Below are 17,189 nucleotides of genomic sequence, written 5' to 3'. Positions count from 1 at the left end.
TATGAGGAGTTTATGAGAATATTTGTTGATTTCAAGACATTTTGCATCATCTTTAATGATAGCATCATAAACACATGAAACTTGAGTGCGAGCGGGTGTGAGGGAAAATCGACTGTTTAGGCTGTAAAAATGTACTAAATGACGTTGTTTCGAGTAAACTCTGGATGTCGCCACTTCAGGACACCTGGATTGCAGCGGACGAGCAGGATGGAGGAATATTACAAAGTTTTTGTGTAGTTTTATGGACCTTTTTGTCTCGGGCACCATTGACTCCCGTTATATGGATTTTTGCTGCAGGACGGTACCCCTGCGGGTCTCCAGCTGCACTTTGAGGAATAAAAAACTACACCGGATTTCTCATCAGCATGAGGGTGAGTCGATAATAACTGAATTTCGTTCTAGAGTGAACTATTCCTTTAAACAAAAACAAGAACTGAAGAGTGACAGCGATGTATGTAGGTGACATAGTCAGAACAAATGACTGGCAACTTGAATTCACATTTAACCAGTTTATGGACATTTTTGCAATCTCTCAATCAAATGATACGATGACTATATACCACAATAGTGACTACTGTATGTTGAACCTCCAGTAAGGTCAGAAAACATATCAAACAGGTCAACAATGTAGCCGTCAATGGGATCATACATTGTAAATCAACAGTTTAAAAAAAAAAATAAAATTGAAGAATAAAAAAAATGACAAGTGAATTGTGAATACTGCAAACTTTAAAATGCCCAGGGGATTATGCATTAAGGAGGATTATAGATATTGTATAATGCATAAATCTAAAATCCTTAAAACATAAAAAAAACACACAAAAAAATAAATATATTCCCACATCAGTTCTCTTTTAATGGGGATTTTAAACAAATTGATTCAAGCTTATTGACATCAATACTGATCATGTTCATCTGTCTGGGATTAAAAGGGTTACAATGACCCTTAACTTTAGTTTTGCAGGCATCTGAATCTCACCTGTCTGTGTTTTCTGTGTGAAATCCCATCCTATGACATGGTCTGCAGCTGACTGGTTCACCATCGTTACAAGCACATAACTTAACATGTGAGTACAACAAAAGCATTCCCACATACATCAATCTCATCCCTGTCATTTTGTCTTCAACACACTTCTTACTCATATGTATGCACAGGAGTGAACTGGACAATAGCAGAACATCACATCATCAACCACTTGTGCTTTAAGTATATTCTCATACTGGAAATTTCTGTCCAAGGCAGACTCAAAAATATCCCAGGAAAATGCATCGACCAACCACAGAACACAACAATCACCTCTGTGGACTTAAGAGCAGTGTCTGCCATTTGTCTCTTGGCAAACCAGGGTAAAATCACACATTCATAACACCTGAAAAAAAGTCCCATAGCAGCTACACGGACCATTCATTTAAATTGACTTTACTATCCTATTGTTTATGAAATATTCTAGCTTGTGTCATCTGTCGCTTGGGTGTGGACTTGAGCTGTATGCCAGCTCTGCTGAAAATATCAAAAACACCCAGGCCTCCCCAGGTGTATTTCACTTGACATGATTCCCCACCACTCCACATTAAAACAATTAAAATGCTTAACATGATAAAACACCTGTTTTCTGGTTGACTTGGCAGACCAAGTGTGTATAAACCTTGATGGTAAAGTTAATTTACATGATGAATATGTGAAGAAGCTAATTAAAGGGACATTCCCCAGTTTATATTCATCTTAAATGAATAAAAATATTAAAATCACAACCCAATCACAAGAATATATGTTGGCAACATATTTTTCTATAAAACACAGATATGTTGAAACTTTACATCTCTTCAAATTGAAAATGTAAGTTTTTTGGGGTAAATGTTACAATTTCTATTGTCACAATGCTGTGCTTATGATCTAGTTAGGTACAAAAACACTGGTAGGAAAAGATCATGTTTCGGCTTAAAATAGTTTTGGTCGCCATAAACACAGCAGGAGATGTCCTCACTTCTAGTCTATGTCACATACTGTAAATCTGCAGTCATTGGCTTGATAGCCTTCTCACCTGTAACTCCACCATTATCCCCTCCACCTCCTGATATGACATTCAGGTAATAAACATGTAATGTAAATGTGATTTGCCACATTTTGTGGAAATTTCGGTGCGTATGACACAAATGTGTGAACATACCAGTGGTTTGCAGAAATGTAAACTGCCAACATTTTATCCTGGAGACTGGACTGTAAAATCAATTTATAGATTTATGCTTGAGATACAAGTTAGTAATCCAAACGCAATCCCTGTTTTTGTTGTTCTCTAAGTCTAAGAGAGGTAATGTACACACTTTTGATTTTCATTGCCACACTTTGTTAACTTAACCTTTACAACAATGAAAGTGGATGTAGGTTTACTGTATTTGATAAAGCTAATTCTAACTATCTCGACTTTTAATATAATATGAATGAAAAAGAAACAGCCTGGACAGTGTGAAAGACAAATTTAAAAATCAAAAAATCTATTACGCTTTTTAGTAAATAAGATAAAACGTGCTAGCTCTCTTCTCTCACTTGGTGGTGGATTTGCATTTATACATTTTAAGAGATATTTCAAAGAGGATTATCATTTATCATCATAAAGCACCGTCTGTTTTTCAGTTGATGGTCAATAGAGAAACAAACACATTATTAGTAATAAGCTGTAATAACCTGTGTGGCTCTTTGACTCCAAATAAAAAGAAACAAAAAAGTGTATTAGTCAACCAAGGAGGGAACCTGACGACCAATATAAAGAATATTCTCTGGAGTTTTGTATTTATGCAAATTGCAAAAATGGCTACCCAAAAAGGACCTTATTATTTGACCAATGTTCTATCTATCTAAGGACACTTTCCATAATGTTGTCAGATACTTAGACTAATTATCTGTCAGTGGCAAAAACAAGCACTTTGACGGCGCACAATTGCCTGCAGGGATTACATTGCAGCCTATTTAGTAGCGGTCTCACTCAATATTCGGTCAATTTAAAAAAATGTTGTCCCCATGGGCAATTTTAAAACAAAAACATGGGAAAATAGCCTCAAGGTTGAAAATAATCATACTAGTAGCAACATTAAAAGCAAGACTTTAAGAGCCAAAAATATCATTAGCAGTTTATGGAAAATTGTTTTTTACAAGTTAAATTTGGTTTCCCCAATTAACACCAGAACATAGTAAGAAGTCAACTTCAGTGCTATGTTGGTAATTAGATCACCCACCAACAAGTTAATGATGCCATCAGCAATACGGGCACAGTAAGTTAACGGTACTGTTCGAGTTTTAACTCTGAGTAAAATGTTGCATTTTGACCAGCTCTGTCCTACATTACACTTAACATACTGTAAAGCTCATTTCAGATTTTTTTCTACTCAGTGTGGACATGCCGTGAAGCTGCTATGACACTATAATTAGGTGTTTCATAAATGCCATTTGCTAAATGTATGCATTTTGAAAAACAGTGCAGGAATTGTCTGTACACTTTTGTACATTTTCTACACACACTACGATGGAAATAAAAATTTGGATGCACTATGCTGTAGGACTTTGCCTGAGAAATCATGGTGTACTATTTATTATTCTGTTTATCATGAAGGATCTGTTCCTTTGTTTTGCATACAACTGTAAAAATACAGTAAAATTCAACAATCACGTTGCATTTTTTCCTTTTTTGTCATTTACTTAAAAAAAGCTTAATGGTATTATACAGATATTGAACAGGACGTGACACAATAATTATAATCTGAATGTACACTTCAATATTGGGCAATAAACAGTCAACTATCAACAGTTACATGTATTTTTTTCTTTTTCCCTTTTCACATACAAAAAGGTTTGGGGAGACACAAACTCAGTAGTTCTACCATCATCAAATTAGTGCATTATTCAAAATTTTCCCTTCCTTGGATTCACGTCTCTCACTCTTGGCGAACCAACAGAGAACAGACTCCGATGCAAAGCCAGAAAGAAATAGAAAGTAAACTAAAGGTGGACCACTGGCGCTCTTGGGTATCCATTCTTCTTATAGGACTAATAGTCTGTTCTTGCTGTACAATACTGAGAGAAGCTTGAAGGGTGTCAAATTTCACATCAGAACTTCAGCAGGTAGAATAAGGTTACAGTCAGCAGGAGGCATACGGAGCACTGTGGCAACACAGCAGCCCCATTCACATCATGCATCGCACCAGGACCTGCAGCAGAACAACACAAAACTTACTCCATCACACGGGTCAGCAGTGTACAGCTCAGTACAAATCAGTGCTTTGCTTCAATATGAACTCAATATGAATATGTAACTGGAATTCAAATGTTCATGTGGCTTGTTTCCTCAGCCAAATCGGAGCTTTACATTGGTTCGACAATCGCCATGGAAACTAGCAAATGGTAGAAATGAAAAGGTAAATTAGTGAATAACATACAGTGGGTGGCCTTCATGCCAGGACTGATTTCTTTTTATGTGCACAGCTGCTAGCATGAAAAGAAGCAGCCACGAAAATATTCAATTTGAAAATAAATTAGAATAATCTAAACATAACTAACCCTCAGTATGCTGTTTTTAGACACAGTGTTTCTCATATATTCTTACCATAAAGAATTATGCTGGCATTGGTAATCCCCATGGTGTTCATGGCAACACAGGTGTAGTTTCCATAGTCTTCTTCTGAGACGTTGAAAAAGACGAGCATGGACTGTTTACCTTGATTCTCTATCTTAACCCCATTTAGTCCATTGAAGAGCCTGGAAGAAAGAGGGGAAGAACTTTTCAGACCTAAGTAAAGGAATGAAACAGTATCTGTGCTGGGTGTCTGTTTGCTGGGGCTTTTTGTCAAATCTCTGTAATAATTACTTTAAATACCTGCATGAAAATAGAAATACATTTAAACACTATGGGCTATGAAAGAAAAAGAAATCCTCACTAGATCCAAAACTCTGAACACTGCTCACTGCCTTATTGAAGTAACTGTAAATTGGTGCACTTCATTCTTCAGTGCACGACAACCTTCCATCTGTTTCGCTCATTGCATTTCCTATTCCTCCGCTGCTGTTTCATTGCCTTATTTCATGTTTGCAGATGCCAGTCATTTATTTTATCAGCGTCCTCCATCTTTTTGTTCTTGAGGACTGATTTTGTCTTTTGGGGACTGACGAGCGTTGCAGCTGTAACCGTCAGGGACCATTTAACAGTGCAACATTGCCTGTGTTCACATCAGCTTACCAGCTCTGGGACTGCTCATAAACATCTTTCCGGTATCCAGCCTTCAGTTGGAAAGACTGCATTATACTATAACCTGCATAAAGCAAAGAATCGTTGTCTGTATGTCCTTTGCATATCTCAAGAACTGTGCATCTGATCTACTTCACACTTGGCTGGTTTGTTGCTGAGGGCAAGGAAGTGCAGTGTCAAATTTGGTGCATATTGGTCACGCGGCTCATTCAATATTAATAAATTGTGAATAAACAGTGAACATTGCTCTGTGCAGCAGCGGGGGCGTGGCTTCAGAACTCTGGCTTCATGGCTCTGCAGACTGAAGCTGGGCTCACATGTGATCCTCTACCCTGATCTCATAGGGAAACAGTCGTAAACAAAATGGAGATTAGCGAGAACTAGAGGTGAGATGTTAAGTATCTGTCAACAGTAGTATGCTAGCTAACGTAAGCCTCAAGGGCTAGAATGTTTACTGTTGCTTGGCAGCACCGTAACCTGCCCCAGAATGCCTTTCTCATGGGTTGCCGTGGTCCGACTCCGAAAGTACCGATATAATCATCCAGATTTAAATTGTAAATATTAAACATGTTTGATATTATTGGGGCTGCCCCAATGACTCTTTGAGCAGTTCAGGAGGATTAAGACTGGATCTGTAACCCCTCACATTAACTGATTATCTGTGGCAACACCAGTGCCGGTATTACAGTTGGGCAGCCACAGGAACAGCGCTATTATGTAAATTTGCCACATCATCTTATAATGCTTATAACGTTAAATCCATGCTCTATGGTGGTTATGTCAACACAAGATACGTATATGCCTGGTTTGAAATGAATAACTTCACTAACTGTATGTAGTTCACTTTAACAACTTAACAGGCGTTAAGGTTAAGGCTAAATCTACAACATTCACAGCCACTGGTGGGAAGAAAGCACCAAACTCAGATCACATTGTAACACAGGGCACATTGATCAAATATGAATCAAGATTATGTTACTGCATAGCTTTGCTGAACTGTATTTGTCACATCAAAGGTTTTTCAAGTACATTTTCGTGTACTGTTTAGCTGTAAAAGTAGAATGTTACTGTGGGTGTATCCCTGGGTGTGTTGTTCAGGGGCAGATTATTGAAGTGTGGCCCCAGGCAAATGTCTGTTCAAGGTGAAGCTTTAATTCTAATGTAATGCTGAATAATTTAATGAAAATTAACGCTGGAATGGAATTCAAAATACCAAAAATTTTATTTTGCCAATGGAGCGGGTCAGGGATTATCTCATTTCATCAAAAGCACAATCTTATTTTAAATAAGAATGTACTGTAAGAAGTGTACAAAGACATTACTTATCAACAAAGAAGATACAGCGTGGCTAATTTCAAATAAGTAAGAATAGGTGTGAGTCTGTAATACTGACTTCAAACAACTGACTGTAGAAATCACAGAGCTCAGAGGAGAAAACTTGCCTGCGGTCTTCTTTGTACCACTCAAACTCTGCCCTCGGGACAGCAGAGGCCTCACATTGCAGGATTCCTTTTTGTCCAACTGGAGTACCCGTACTCCTCGCTTTAGAAATGAAGGGAGGATCTATAAAGCAAAGTGAATTTAGTTTTACAATGGCGTCATAAAGAGGACATAACCACATTACCAGGTGTTTTGCGCTGCTTTATACTCGTATTTCTGTAAATGTTAATTGACACAATGATGAAAAAGCAGCAGCCCAAATACAGACTGGGAGGGATAAAAAAATCAATATTCCAGTGCACACCAAGATACAAATGAGACTATTTTATTAACAGTAACATTAAAAACAACAAGGGTTGTTGTTTTTGATTTAATTGTTAATAAAAAATAGTGTCAATTCCATTAACAATTCATGTAAAAAAATGTTTTCATGTAATTGTTAATAAAATGGTGTCATTCGTATCCTGGTTTGGGCTCGAATGCAGATTTTTTCTGCTCTACTGTGGTTTGCCCTGTACTGGCTGCTCCCAGACAAGCGCTACTGTTCATGGGTTAATCTTCTGTTTTTTTACAGACTAGGAGGGAGCCTGTTACATTATTTGAAACAGCATCCGTTTCCATCTTCTCAGTCCACTCAATCTTGACAAGCTATAAATCTTCTAAAGATAAGAACCTTCATGAATCTATGCAAACTATTTTATAATCCCAGTTAACTGTAATAACAGTTGCTGATTCTGTACAGAAGATAAAACAGAAACAAGTGTAAAAAGAGCAGAAAGGAAATAAAATGGTCAAATACTAACCAAATAAAAAACATAACTTCACACAGTCAGACTTTAATTGAAGATGTATACAAGATAAATATATGATGTTCTGATCATTTTGTCCCTCCATATGTTTCCACAATGATAGTTTTGATCCTTACAGTTTACGGTGACTTGCACTGTCCTGACATCGGGTTCTAAGATTCCATTAGACGCAATGCATTCATATGCTCCTGACTGCTCTTTGGTGATGGCTGTCAGCTCCACATGTTCCCCCTCTGTCAGAAATTTATGAGTGCCTGCGTAGAAGGAAAGAAACAGAGGAAGAAATGCATTATTAAAGAGGTCCTGTTGGGAAATAAGTGACCTATGGTGACCTTGATAGAATTCTCACCTCCTAAATGAGTGAATATCTTGTGTTGAATTACAGCAACCTCTAATTGACACACATATAAAACGCTGACCATACCAGCCATCACCCTGACTTTTGGCTTTTTTTTTTTTTTTTTTTAAACCTTTGTTAAACATCTTCAATCTTATCATTGTTGAACACACCTCATAGTAAATCCAAGCAGCGTTCTGTAACAAGGAGAAAATGGCTTTTTAAATGATTGAAATAAAGGACTTTTAAGTCATTTTTTGTATGCCACAAAATATGAAGCAACTATGAAATCTACATTTGTAAATATATAATTAACCTATCATCAAATATTATTAGTCAACAATTCAACATCTTTGTTTAGCAAAAAACACCAAACGATATTGATAATTAACAGTTATTACATTCTTTGTTGCTAACCCATCATGCATTCTGTCCCAAAAAAGTTTGAAAGATGTTCCTGAGATTCCATATCTAAATGACAAAATGTACATTAATTCCTATCCACATTAAATATTACTCTTAAGGATCCACTGCATCGACAAATATCATACATTGTTTTGAAATTAACTTTTAGGTAACAAAAGAAATGACAGATATCTAGCTCTGACTTTGATAGTATTTGATCTTGACAGCCTTTGAAATATTTTGTTACTTTTGACAGGCAGAGGAAAATATTATTTTGTAATTACTGATCTAACAATTTCATTGCATTTACCATCTAAAAAGTTGTAGTTGTGAATAAACAGAATATCAGGTGTATTAGAGAAGAATATTGTAATATTACTTTAATCAGATTTGTCAAAGAATGAATAGCTTTGACAACTAAAGAATATTGACTACAGTATATGACCAACCTAAATTAAATTGTGACTTAAAGTTGCTTATTATTACAAATAAAACTACAATAAATTTGGTTTATTTTCTTAATACGTCTGTGTAGTACACCTAAAGAATATGCTGGGTAAATTAATCTGAAATCCATTTCATCTTAATCAGATTCTTCCAAAAATAGAAATATTCCTTGGTGGTTTGTTTAGCCTACATACTATGTTTAACAGTGCGATTATCTGTAAGGTCAGCCCGCACTCACTTCCAACATGTTAAATACAGCAGCCCAGTCAGTGGCCCAATATGTCTAAGGCTATATCCAGATTGTATCCACATGGATTTTAGGAAGTCTCGACAGCACTTTGTGCATAAGAAACACTTGAAATCAGATTTTAGCAAATCGCATCCAAACCACATTTGGAGGTGGTTTGAATTGTGTTTCAAATCAAATTGTATTTCTACAGATGTGTTTTGATCCTGATGCTCTGGCCGCTCATATTTCTCTGATTTCAAAGTGCCTTTTGTCACTCATAGCACGACACACAACAGCTACACCAAATCAAGAGAGACAGAAGTGTATTGGAGCGGCTGAGCAGAATTCCAGGCTGCTACGATCAGAGTGGTATGGAAGACAACACAGAAAACAACAGTCACCCTGAAATAAACTGTCTGCTCCACGACTTGACAGTGTGAATGTTTGGATTGCGAGATGATTGATCAGGGTTCTTTGTTGGAAAGCCCCGTCACCAGCGTTCAGCGTTACTGATGCCTATGCCGTTACCATAGCAACCCATGCAGATGTATTGGTGATGTCTGGAGCCAAAAATCCGATTTTATCACTCATAAATAATGTCCCTAAATAATGCGGATACTACATCTTTCAGATCTGATTTGAGAAAGTCAAACTGGACTTGCCTGCTGTTTAAACATAGCCTAAGTTTCACGCTTTAGATACCCCGCTAGCATCACTGTGCCCCTCTATTGCAGCAGTATAAAGAACAAGAAAGTCCAAGTTAGGGGTTGGCTGGGGTGGCTGAGTGGGTCGTTCACAGGGCTTTTGCTTTGGAGTCTGGGGTTTGCATCCAATCTGCGATATATACAAAATGTATATATTTTTTGCCTAAACTTAACTTCAAATAGCAAGTAAAAAATAATGGCGACTTTCTGTTCAGTCATCCTTTAAAAGGAGAACTACTAGACTAATCTCAAGTAGTAGAGTAGAAACTACTGTATATGAAGAAATTATGAATACACTATTTGTTACGCACTGATTGTTAGATACCTGTTCTTTTTGTTTAAAGATGTGTACATTTAAGAGATGACAATCTTGGGATTATTTTGTTGAATACCTTAATTTTAAAAGAAAAGGAAATTAAAATCCACACACCACAGTAGCAGTCTGTCCCTGAATTTGGGATTTACTGTTTCAAATGTCTCTATAGGGCAATGACAGCTCAGGGCATGCACTCATTACACAAAGAAAATAAACTAATTGCATTGAAACAAGCCCACTTGAGTAACACCACAAATTACCCCTGACACCAGCGATGGTAAAAGCATGTTCTGGTGACAGAGAGACCTTAAGCTATTGCTGCGTGGGAGGGAAAATGGATAGGAGCACTAATCCCAATCAGTAGAAATGTCAATCCAGCAATATCTCTACATTAGCATAATATCATTATGTTTTCCAAATCCTCAGCTGCAGAGACTGTTGCAGCTGGCTGGGGATTCACTGAAAAGGTTGTGGGCTAGGGATAATCAGCATGTTGCATATAACCAGGGAACTACTAGCACAGGTAATTGAACATTTCCATCATGGATAACTATATTAGGCAGACTGTGGCTGATAAAGTGCTGTTGAGTTACTAGCTGGTAATGTGAGACTGTTTTAATGATGACCAGGGGTGGAAGTAATATTACTGTCATATTAAACTATAATTACCTCATTGGCTTTGTAGCACACTAGATTATTACTTTCCAGCTTGCATTTATATATATTGCATTATTGTTTCTTAAAGCGTATAGTGCCTCAAAAACGAATACAATTAAAAGGCTAATTTTGCTTGCTATCTGTGGTGGTTTTGTAACTGCTGAATGTTGTAATACGGTTTTGTTTTTTTCAATTGCTAACAAGCACCACTCAATTCCGAAGCCACTTCTTCAAAACTCTTCCTTTAGTCTGAATTACCATCATGCATTATAGCCAAACAATTAATCTCATTTCCAAAACTCACTCAAACTGCCAAAGCACCTTATATATGTTTTAAAACAAGCTTGTTTGGTCAAAACACTGGCAACAGTTCTCACTCAGAAAGCATACACTATCACTCATAACACACTGATTCGAGAAACACTAACAACAGGGAGCAGTACATAAATGTTGAGCTTTTATCCTTGAGGATTGAAGAATTTTTTACAGTAATACATTTTTCATTACTAACAAAAAACTTCTCACTTTATTGATTGTACAAGTAAATGTAAGAAGAATGAATCAGAAATGCAGCAATTTGCTTCAATATCCCTTTCTATATCCTTGCTTTAGTAGTTTACAAGTGAAAAATACTCTTTGCTGTGAATTAAACAGCACAGCACTGAAAAAAAAGGTCTTCACTATTGAAATGTCTACAGAATGAAGTTATGACTGTGCATCTTAAATGATGCATTGAAACTTTATTTTAAAATTAAATATAATTAATTGAGGAGGAATCGTATTTATGCTATATCAAGTGCAAAAAAAAGTAAACTTTCTCTACATACAATCTCTGTCAAAACATGACAATTCAACATTAAATCATTCTTTAATGTAAGAAACACTAGCACATTTTTCCATCCAAGACAAACATGTAGTTGATCATGTGCAACGACTGTCGAATACATTTGAAGGCATTACAAAAACTGCATTGTTTTTAATGTTTCTGTTCTACCTATGTACAATTGGCAATACGAATTCCATTGTTTTTTACAATTCCATTCCCTTTTATTTCAAACCACTGAATGTGTGCATTTTTATGAGTCATCTTTACTTTATAGAATGTTTAAAATACTTAGCATATAATGATTTACTAGGGTAAAATAAAAAAGTTAAAACAAAAAACAAATTCCAGGGCTACAATAATCTTAAGAAACACATAAATGACATCAACAACATGGAGGGTATAATTAAATAAAATTGTGGTCATTGAATGCATTTTATGTGAAAGCAATGAAAAATTATATATAGTTTGGTCCAAATGGACTTGTTTTGCTGTGTGAATAGTTAGACAATGCGACTTCAGTTTTGACCAATGCATGTCAGCAATAAAAAACTAAATGTAAAACAGATATGTCGTCAGCTACTTCTTTTCAACATTGCGACCACACCGCACCTCACAGATAAGGCTATGTATCAATATTAACGAGTAGCCTTACAGTTAATGCTATATTGTGTTTAGCACTGTACATTGACTGCTTTCGTAATGTTGCATTTATTGTGTTTGTCACGTCAAACGCATCTTTCACTTGGAGGCTAACTGACGACATATCCGTAGGTGCGGGTTGCCAAGTTTAGCAATGTATTCCCTCAATTTAGTAAACGATGCGCACAGTTTAGTAATCTGTTCCCTCAGTTTAGTAAACTGTGCGCACAGTTTAGTAATCTGTTCCCTCAAGTTGGTACAGGGCTTTTTTTTTTTTCTAGACTGATACCAGGGGCCTCCGTACTAATGCATGTTAGCAATCGAAAAAAAAAGTTATCACAGGGATCCAGCATATTTTTCCTCTAACACTGAAGTGATACAGACATGTAAATTACTTGATACAACCTCGAACATTTTATTCAAACAAGCTCAAATTAGTGATATTTTGGAATCCAACCAGCTGAAAACCAACAGATGCCTCAAAAAGCAAAAGCTCACTGTAATAAAACATTCAGGTACTGGTGTGTGGGTTTTTCACCAACTGTCTGCTGATTTCAACTCAACACATCAATTTGTGTGAGCGTGTGTGAATGTCTGTGTGCCCAAGAGGACGTGGTTAACAGTTACATGTCAGCATTCAAACAACAGCTTGAGAACATAGCAGATGTGAATGAAAAAACACCATCAACACACAGTTGATTCCTGTTGAGATTACTGCACAGCCAGTACACAGCAGAGTTGACAAAATTAAGAAGTTTATAAAAAGTCTAAGACAATGACCAGGCATGGTTACAATATACGTATTGTAATATAAATGTCAATCTAAATTACCCAGATGAATGAATATATAGAAGCCATAATCATCACATATTATTCCAGATGAATGAATATAAAAACTATCACCATCATCATCAACACCCACATCAGTGGTCTGCTGCGATGGTCATAATTCCAGCACAACATCAGTGTCAGTATAGCATGACTAGATGACTAATAAGAGAGCCATTAAAATACCAGGTGGCAGCCTGCACAAATGAGCATCTGAAAGCACTCGGCGGAGCATCTCAGCAATATTAGCCATTAGCTTAAGGAGCTCTGCTACTTAGACGCCACTCTGTGCAGCTTTTGTAGAAAGATTACTGCAGTCCAATTACTTGCATTACAGTAGAAAAGACCAAAGATAGCAGGAGAGGACTTGGTACCATGAGAGAAATAATATCATTAAAACCAAAAAAGGCCAAATCGTTAAAAGTTAAAAAGGTGAACTGACAGAGGCTGACAGACACCAATTCTGTCCTTACAGAAGAAGTCAAGGCTTTTAATTTTAGTTATTGATAGGCTTGGCTTAAATATACCCATAAGGAACAGTAGACAAGAATAATTATGTCGACATGTTTAGGTTCCAAGCGAGTACAATATTATGGTCACTACAGGAACTGTACCGGAGCCCCAGGGGCCTGTTTCACCTATTTTGCAACATGCAAGCTGTGATTTGCAAGCTGCAGTTATTTGTGCAACCTGACACTGCAAACATTTGTTGTCACAAAACACTTTTGTAAGATGTGCCCCAGGTGTGTGCATACAGTATGTATGCACTAACAAAGACAAAAGTGGGAAATTAGGTCCATTTACATGTTTAGGTGGATACTTGTGTGCTGCAGATCTTCGATGCATATTCACTGAATTGGCCTTTCCTTGAGGCTGTGTGGGTTCCTCAAAGTGATCTGGTTTCCTCCCATAATCTTTAGTAGATTTACATTATTGCCCATTAGTGATATAATTTGTAAGCCCTGTGATAGACTGCTGACTTATCCAAACTAACATGCTGGGACATGTAAAAAGTACACCAACTGTAGGAAAAATGGATATAGAAAATGGAGAGAGATAAATGTGTTCATGTTTCTGTTTTTACAAGCTTCTACAATGTTGTATTTTTCAGTTTGTTAGTCTGTGTGTGTCTGTAATCATCATCGAAAATGTGTTAATGGAGGCTGTGTGTAGAGGGAACCAACATATAAGTGATTTTGAGTATTTTGCCAGATATTTATGTTCCTGTCTTTCTGTGGCAAATTTTTGCGAGCGGGATAGCATCCCAACTATTTAAGATACAGTCATGAAACTTCACAGGAGTGTAGTTGAGATTAAGTTAAGAATGAGTTTATGATCGACATGGTCCAAGTTAGGAGGCCAAAATCACCTGTTTTGAAGCAGTCATGAAACCCCAAATTGGTGTAGTTGACATCAAAGTGAGGCCAAGCTCGCAGATGGGTGTGGTCCATTTCATGAGTCTTGAATACTCATGTATGTATATAGTGATGACTGTTGCGTATTCATGGGTCAGCCATGGCTGGTGTGATCCCATCGCAAGATAAGGCGGCTCATATCTGTGAGTGAGTACAGAAGGGACTGTTGGGCCATTGCAGAGGTATGCTTTCTACTAATTGCCTTTTTAGTATTAGACTCAAATTAACTGTGAGTGATGGAGAAAATTTAATTTATTTAATAATAACAAAAATGTTTTATTATGAACATATATAACATCATATCATAACATAACATAACATAACATAATATCATAACATATAACATGTTACGTCAAAACCGTAACAGGCTGGACACACTGGATGTGTGTGCATCACTGCTGCGTGGCGTTACCTCTAGCTTTTCATTTCGGTGTCAGGTTAGAGCGGCCACACTGGATGTATGAGTTGCGCTTCTCACGCACGTCAAGCATTGCTGCTGCAGCGCTTCATCTACAGATTTGGAGTCTCACCTATTTTTCCCGCAACGCACGCATTTCACGCCATCACATTTACTGAAAACTGTCAATTCTGCCTATGTGAACATAAAGCGAGTGAGCAGCAGCAGCTCAGCAACACAGCTGCCACACACTACACAAGCATCTTGTGTGGCCAGCCTGTAAGGCAGGTCAACTTTGGCCCACAGGCCCGACTTTGGGCAGCCCTGTGCTAACAGATCAAACTGCACATTAGCACATTTACATGTGAAGGCCAATCCATTAGGCGGCTATTGGGCAAAGACAGACACTGACACAAAGAATGACTGCGACCTGTACTAACTGATATCTGTGATACTGCGCTGGCCTCTATTTCCATTCTTGTTTAAATCTGTTTTTTAATTGGGATGCACACACGTGTCACTGCAAATGGTAATCGTCATTCAAAGAGCTGAGTTAATTGCAGAACTTCAAAAAACGTGGTCTCTTCTTATATCATGCACTTACTTTAAAGCAAAATCTTTGCTCAAATAAAAATAAACTTTTTATCGACTTTCAGTACTCAGCCTGAAACATGCAGTAATCAGCCAGAAATGTCTAATAGCCTCCCACAGCTTTAAGTAACATTTTGACTGTACTAGTCACCATCACATGTACAGTATAAATGTGAAGGAGTCACTGTAAATTCTATATAATTACTGTTAAGTCTCTCATCCAGTGTTCCATTCTTAATGTGCAGGAAGGTAAAGCTTCGAAAAGCTGTGGCTGGTAAGCTCCCTGTAGTCCATAAATCACACCATGTAATTGTCAGCATCTATACGGAGCAGCAGCATCCTCCAACACAGGAACAGGCAGATAAATCTAAAGTGTCATTTCTGCTTACATAATTGTCCACCTATTTCAGAATAAGAAACAGCTGAATACATAACGTGTGTCTGCATGTGTGTGGTGAGGTGGTTCTTTTCAGACAACGGGAGCAGAAAGTCACTTGCCCGTAAAAGACACTTGAGGACACTTGATGTGGAGTAGTGTGTCTGTGCTGACAGCAGCCAGCAGGTAATTCAAGAGTTTCATGGTTTCTAACCATTTAAGAGCCCTGTGGTCATTCTCTAAGCTGAATTCTGTTTCCAGCCGACGGTACTTGAAACGGTCCATGGTCCATTTGAAGGCTAGACACTCCAGCTGCCCCACTGAGGACTGTGTCTCCCTCAGGACTGGTTTCCTGCTGACATCGGCTACTGGCCTTTTCTCTTCTCCCTCACCTAGCTGTCACGTTCCACCAATACGTCTGCCCGAGGCATCAGTCTGGGTGTTGAAGGGCACACTAAAGTTTAGTTGCATCTGCCATCATCTTTATCTTTTTTTTTTGATGACCTTCTTGGACCACCTTCACTGTCCTTTCAATGCTTCCCCTGGGAGAGAAAACATTGCTACAATATGGAGGCCAGTGTAACCATATCCTCTGGCACTGTTTGGTCTCAAAGGGGCGGCTGGGTACAGGCAATCCTCTTAAAGCCCCTTCCTCCTGCACCAGCACTGGAAGCTCTTTCCAGAGATTATACAATAGTAGGGTATTTTTTTTTTTTCCTGGCAGTGTTTGGCGCATTCTCACATTTAATGTAGGGATAGCGTAAGAAAGCTTAAGAATAGTTATCACAGTTGCAGATATGACAGTGTCAGGCAAAGGCTATTCGGAGCTTCATTGTACTTAGAGAAAAAAATGTTTTAGATACTGAAGACCTTTTGTAATGAACAATAACTGTTCTATAATAGCCCTTAAAAAACAACTCAGAAATAACTTAAATGGAAATCTTTATCTCCAAGGAGATAAACACCTTTTTTTTCTTGTCCACTGACAGAGCCATGCAATTGGCAGTACTGTTGTAGAACAGGAGCTTCTGCTAAGACAGTGACCACGATGGTTCCAGGAGGTGGCATCTTTTTTAAAAGGCAAGATGCTTTATGAAGCGTCTACATTAGCTCAAAGCCATATTTGCTCTTGTTTTTTGGTAGTCTCTCCTCTCCCTTATCCCTCTTCTCTGCAACATCACCAATATAGTGTATGGACGAGAGGACTGGGCACAATATCCTTGCCCATGTCCCATGAGGTCCTAACAATTACTATACTGCTACAGAGCTGCTGTGATAGCATCAGTCTCAGAGGGTTGAGCATTAATGCTGTAGCCAGTTTTCAGCTGTTTAATTGTTTGACGCAGTTGTCGCAGGTGAGTATTTCTGCAAGTCTGCATTCCTGTATAAACCAAACTCTAAATCAAACTCATAATAGCAAAACTCCTTTTTTGCCGGTCATGCCAACTGAAGACAAAAACATCAACCCGTTGCAAAATTCAAGTTAGAATCACCAGAGGCTATTGTTTTACCTGCTAATGACATATGCTTTGGGGGGAA

General features: G+C 37.7%; 1 protein-coding gene across 3 annotated transcripts in view; it reads right to left on the bottom strand.

The window, feature by feature from the left end:
• Nucleotides 1-494: 494 nt before the first annotated feature.
• The window catches only part of opcml (opioid binding protein/cell adhesion molecule-like), a 405,678-nt gene continuing 388,983 nt past the window's right edge, over nucleotides 495-17,189 (bottom strand). For all 3 annotated transcript variants that reach the window (XM_084373546.1, XM_084373545.1, XM_084373547.1), the window contains 4 exons: nucleotides 7,600-7,737; nucleotides 6,677-6,797; nucleotides 4,596-4,747; nucleotides 495-4,200 (listed from right to left, as the gene is read on the bottom strand). In XM_084373546.1, coding sequence (XP_084229672.1) covers nucleotides 4,100-4,200; nucleotides 4,596-4,747; nucleotides 6,677-6,797; nucleotides 7,600-7,737 — 512 coding nt within the window. In that variant the 3' untranslated portion in view covers nucleotides 495-4,099. The remainder of the gene's footprint in view (nucleotides 4,201-4,595; nucleotides 4,748-6,676; nucleotides 6,798-7,599; nucleotides 7,738-17,189) is intronic.

The sequence above is a fragment of the Pagrus pagrus genome (assembly GCF_965226575.1).
Source record: "Pagrus pagrus genome assembly, chromosome: 14".
Classification (NCBI taxonomy): domain Eukaryota; kingdom Metazoa; phylum Chordata; class Actinopteri; order Spariformes; family Sparidae; genus Pagrus; species Pagrus pagrus.
Note: the sequence above shows the minus strand (reverse complement) of the source record. Positions and strands in the feature narration are given on the sequence as shown.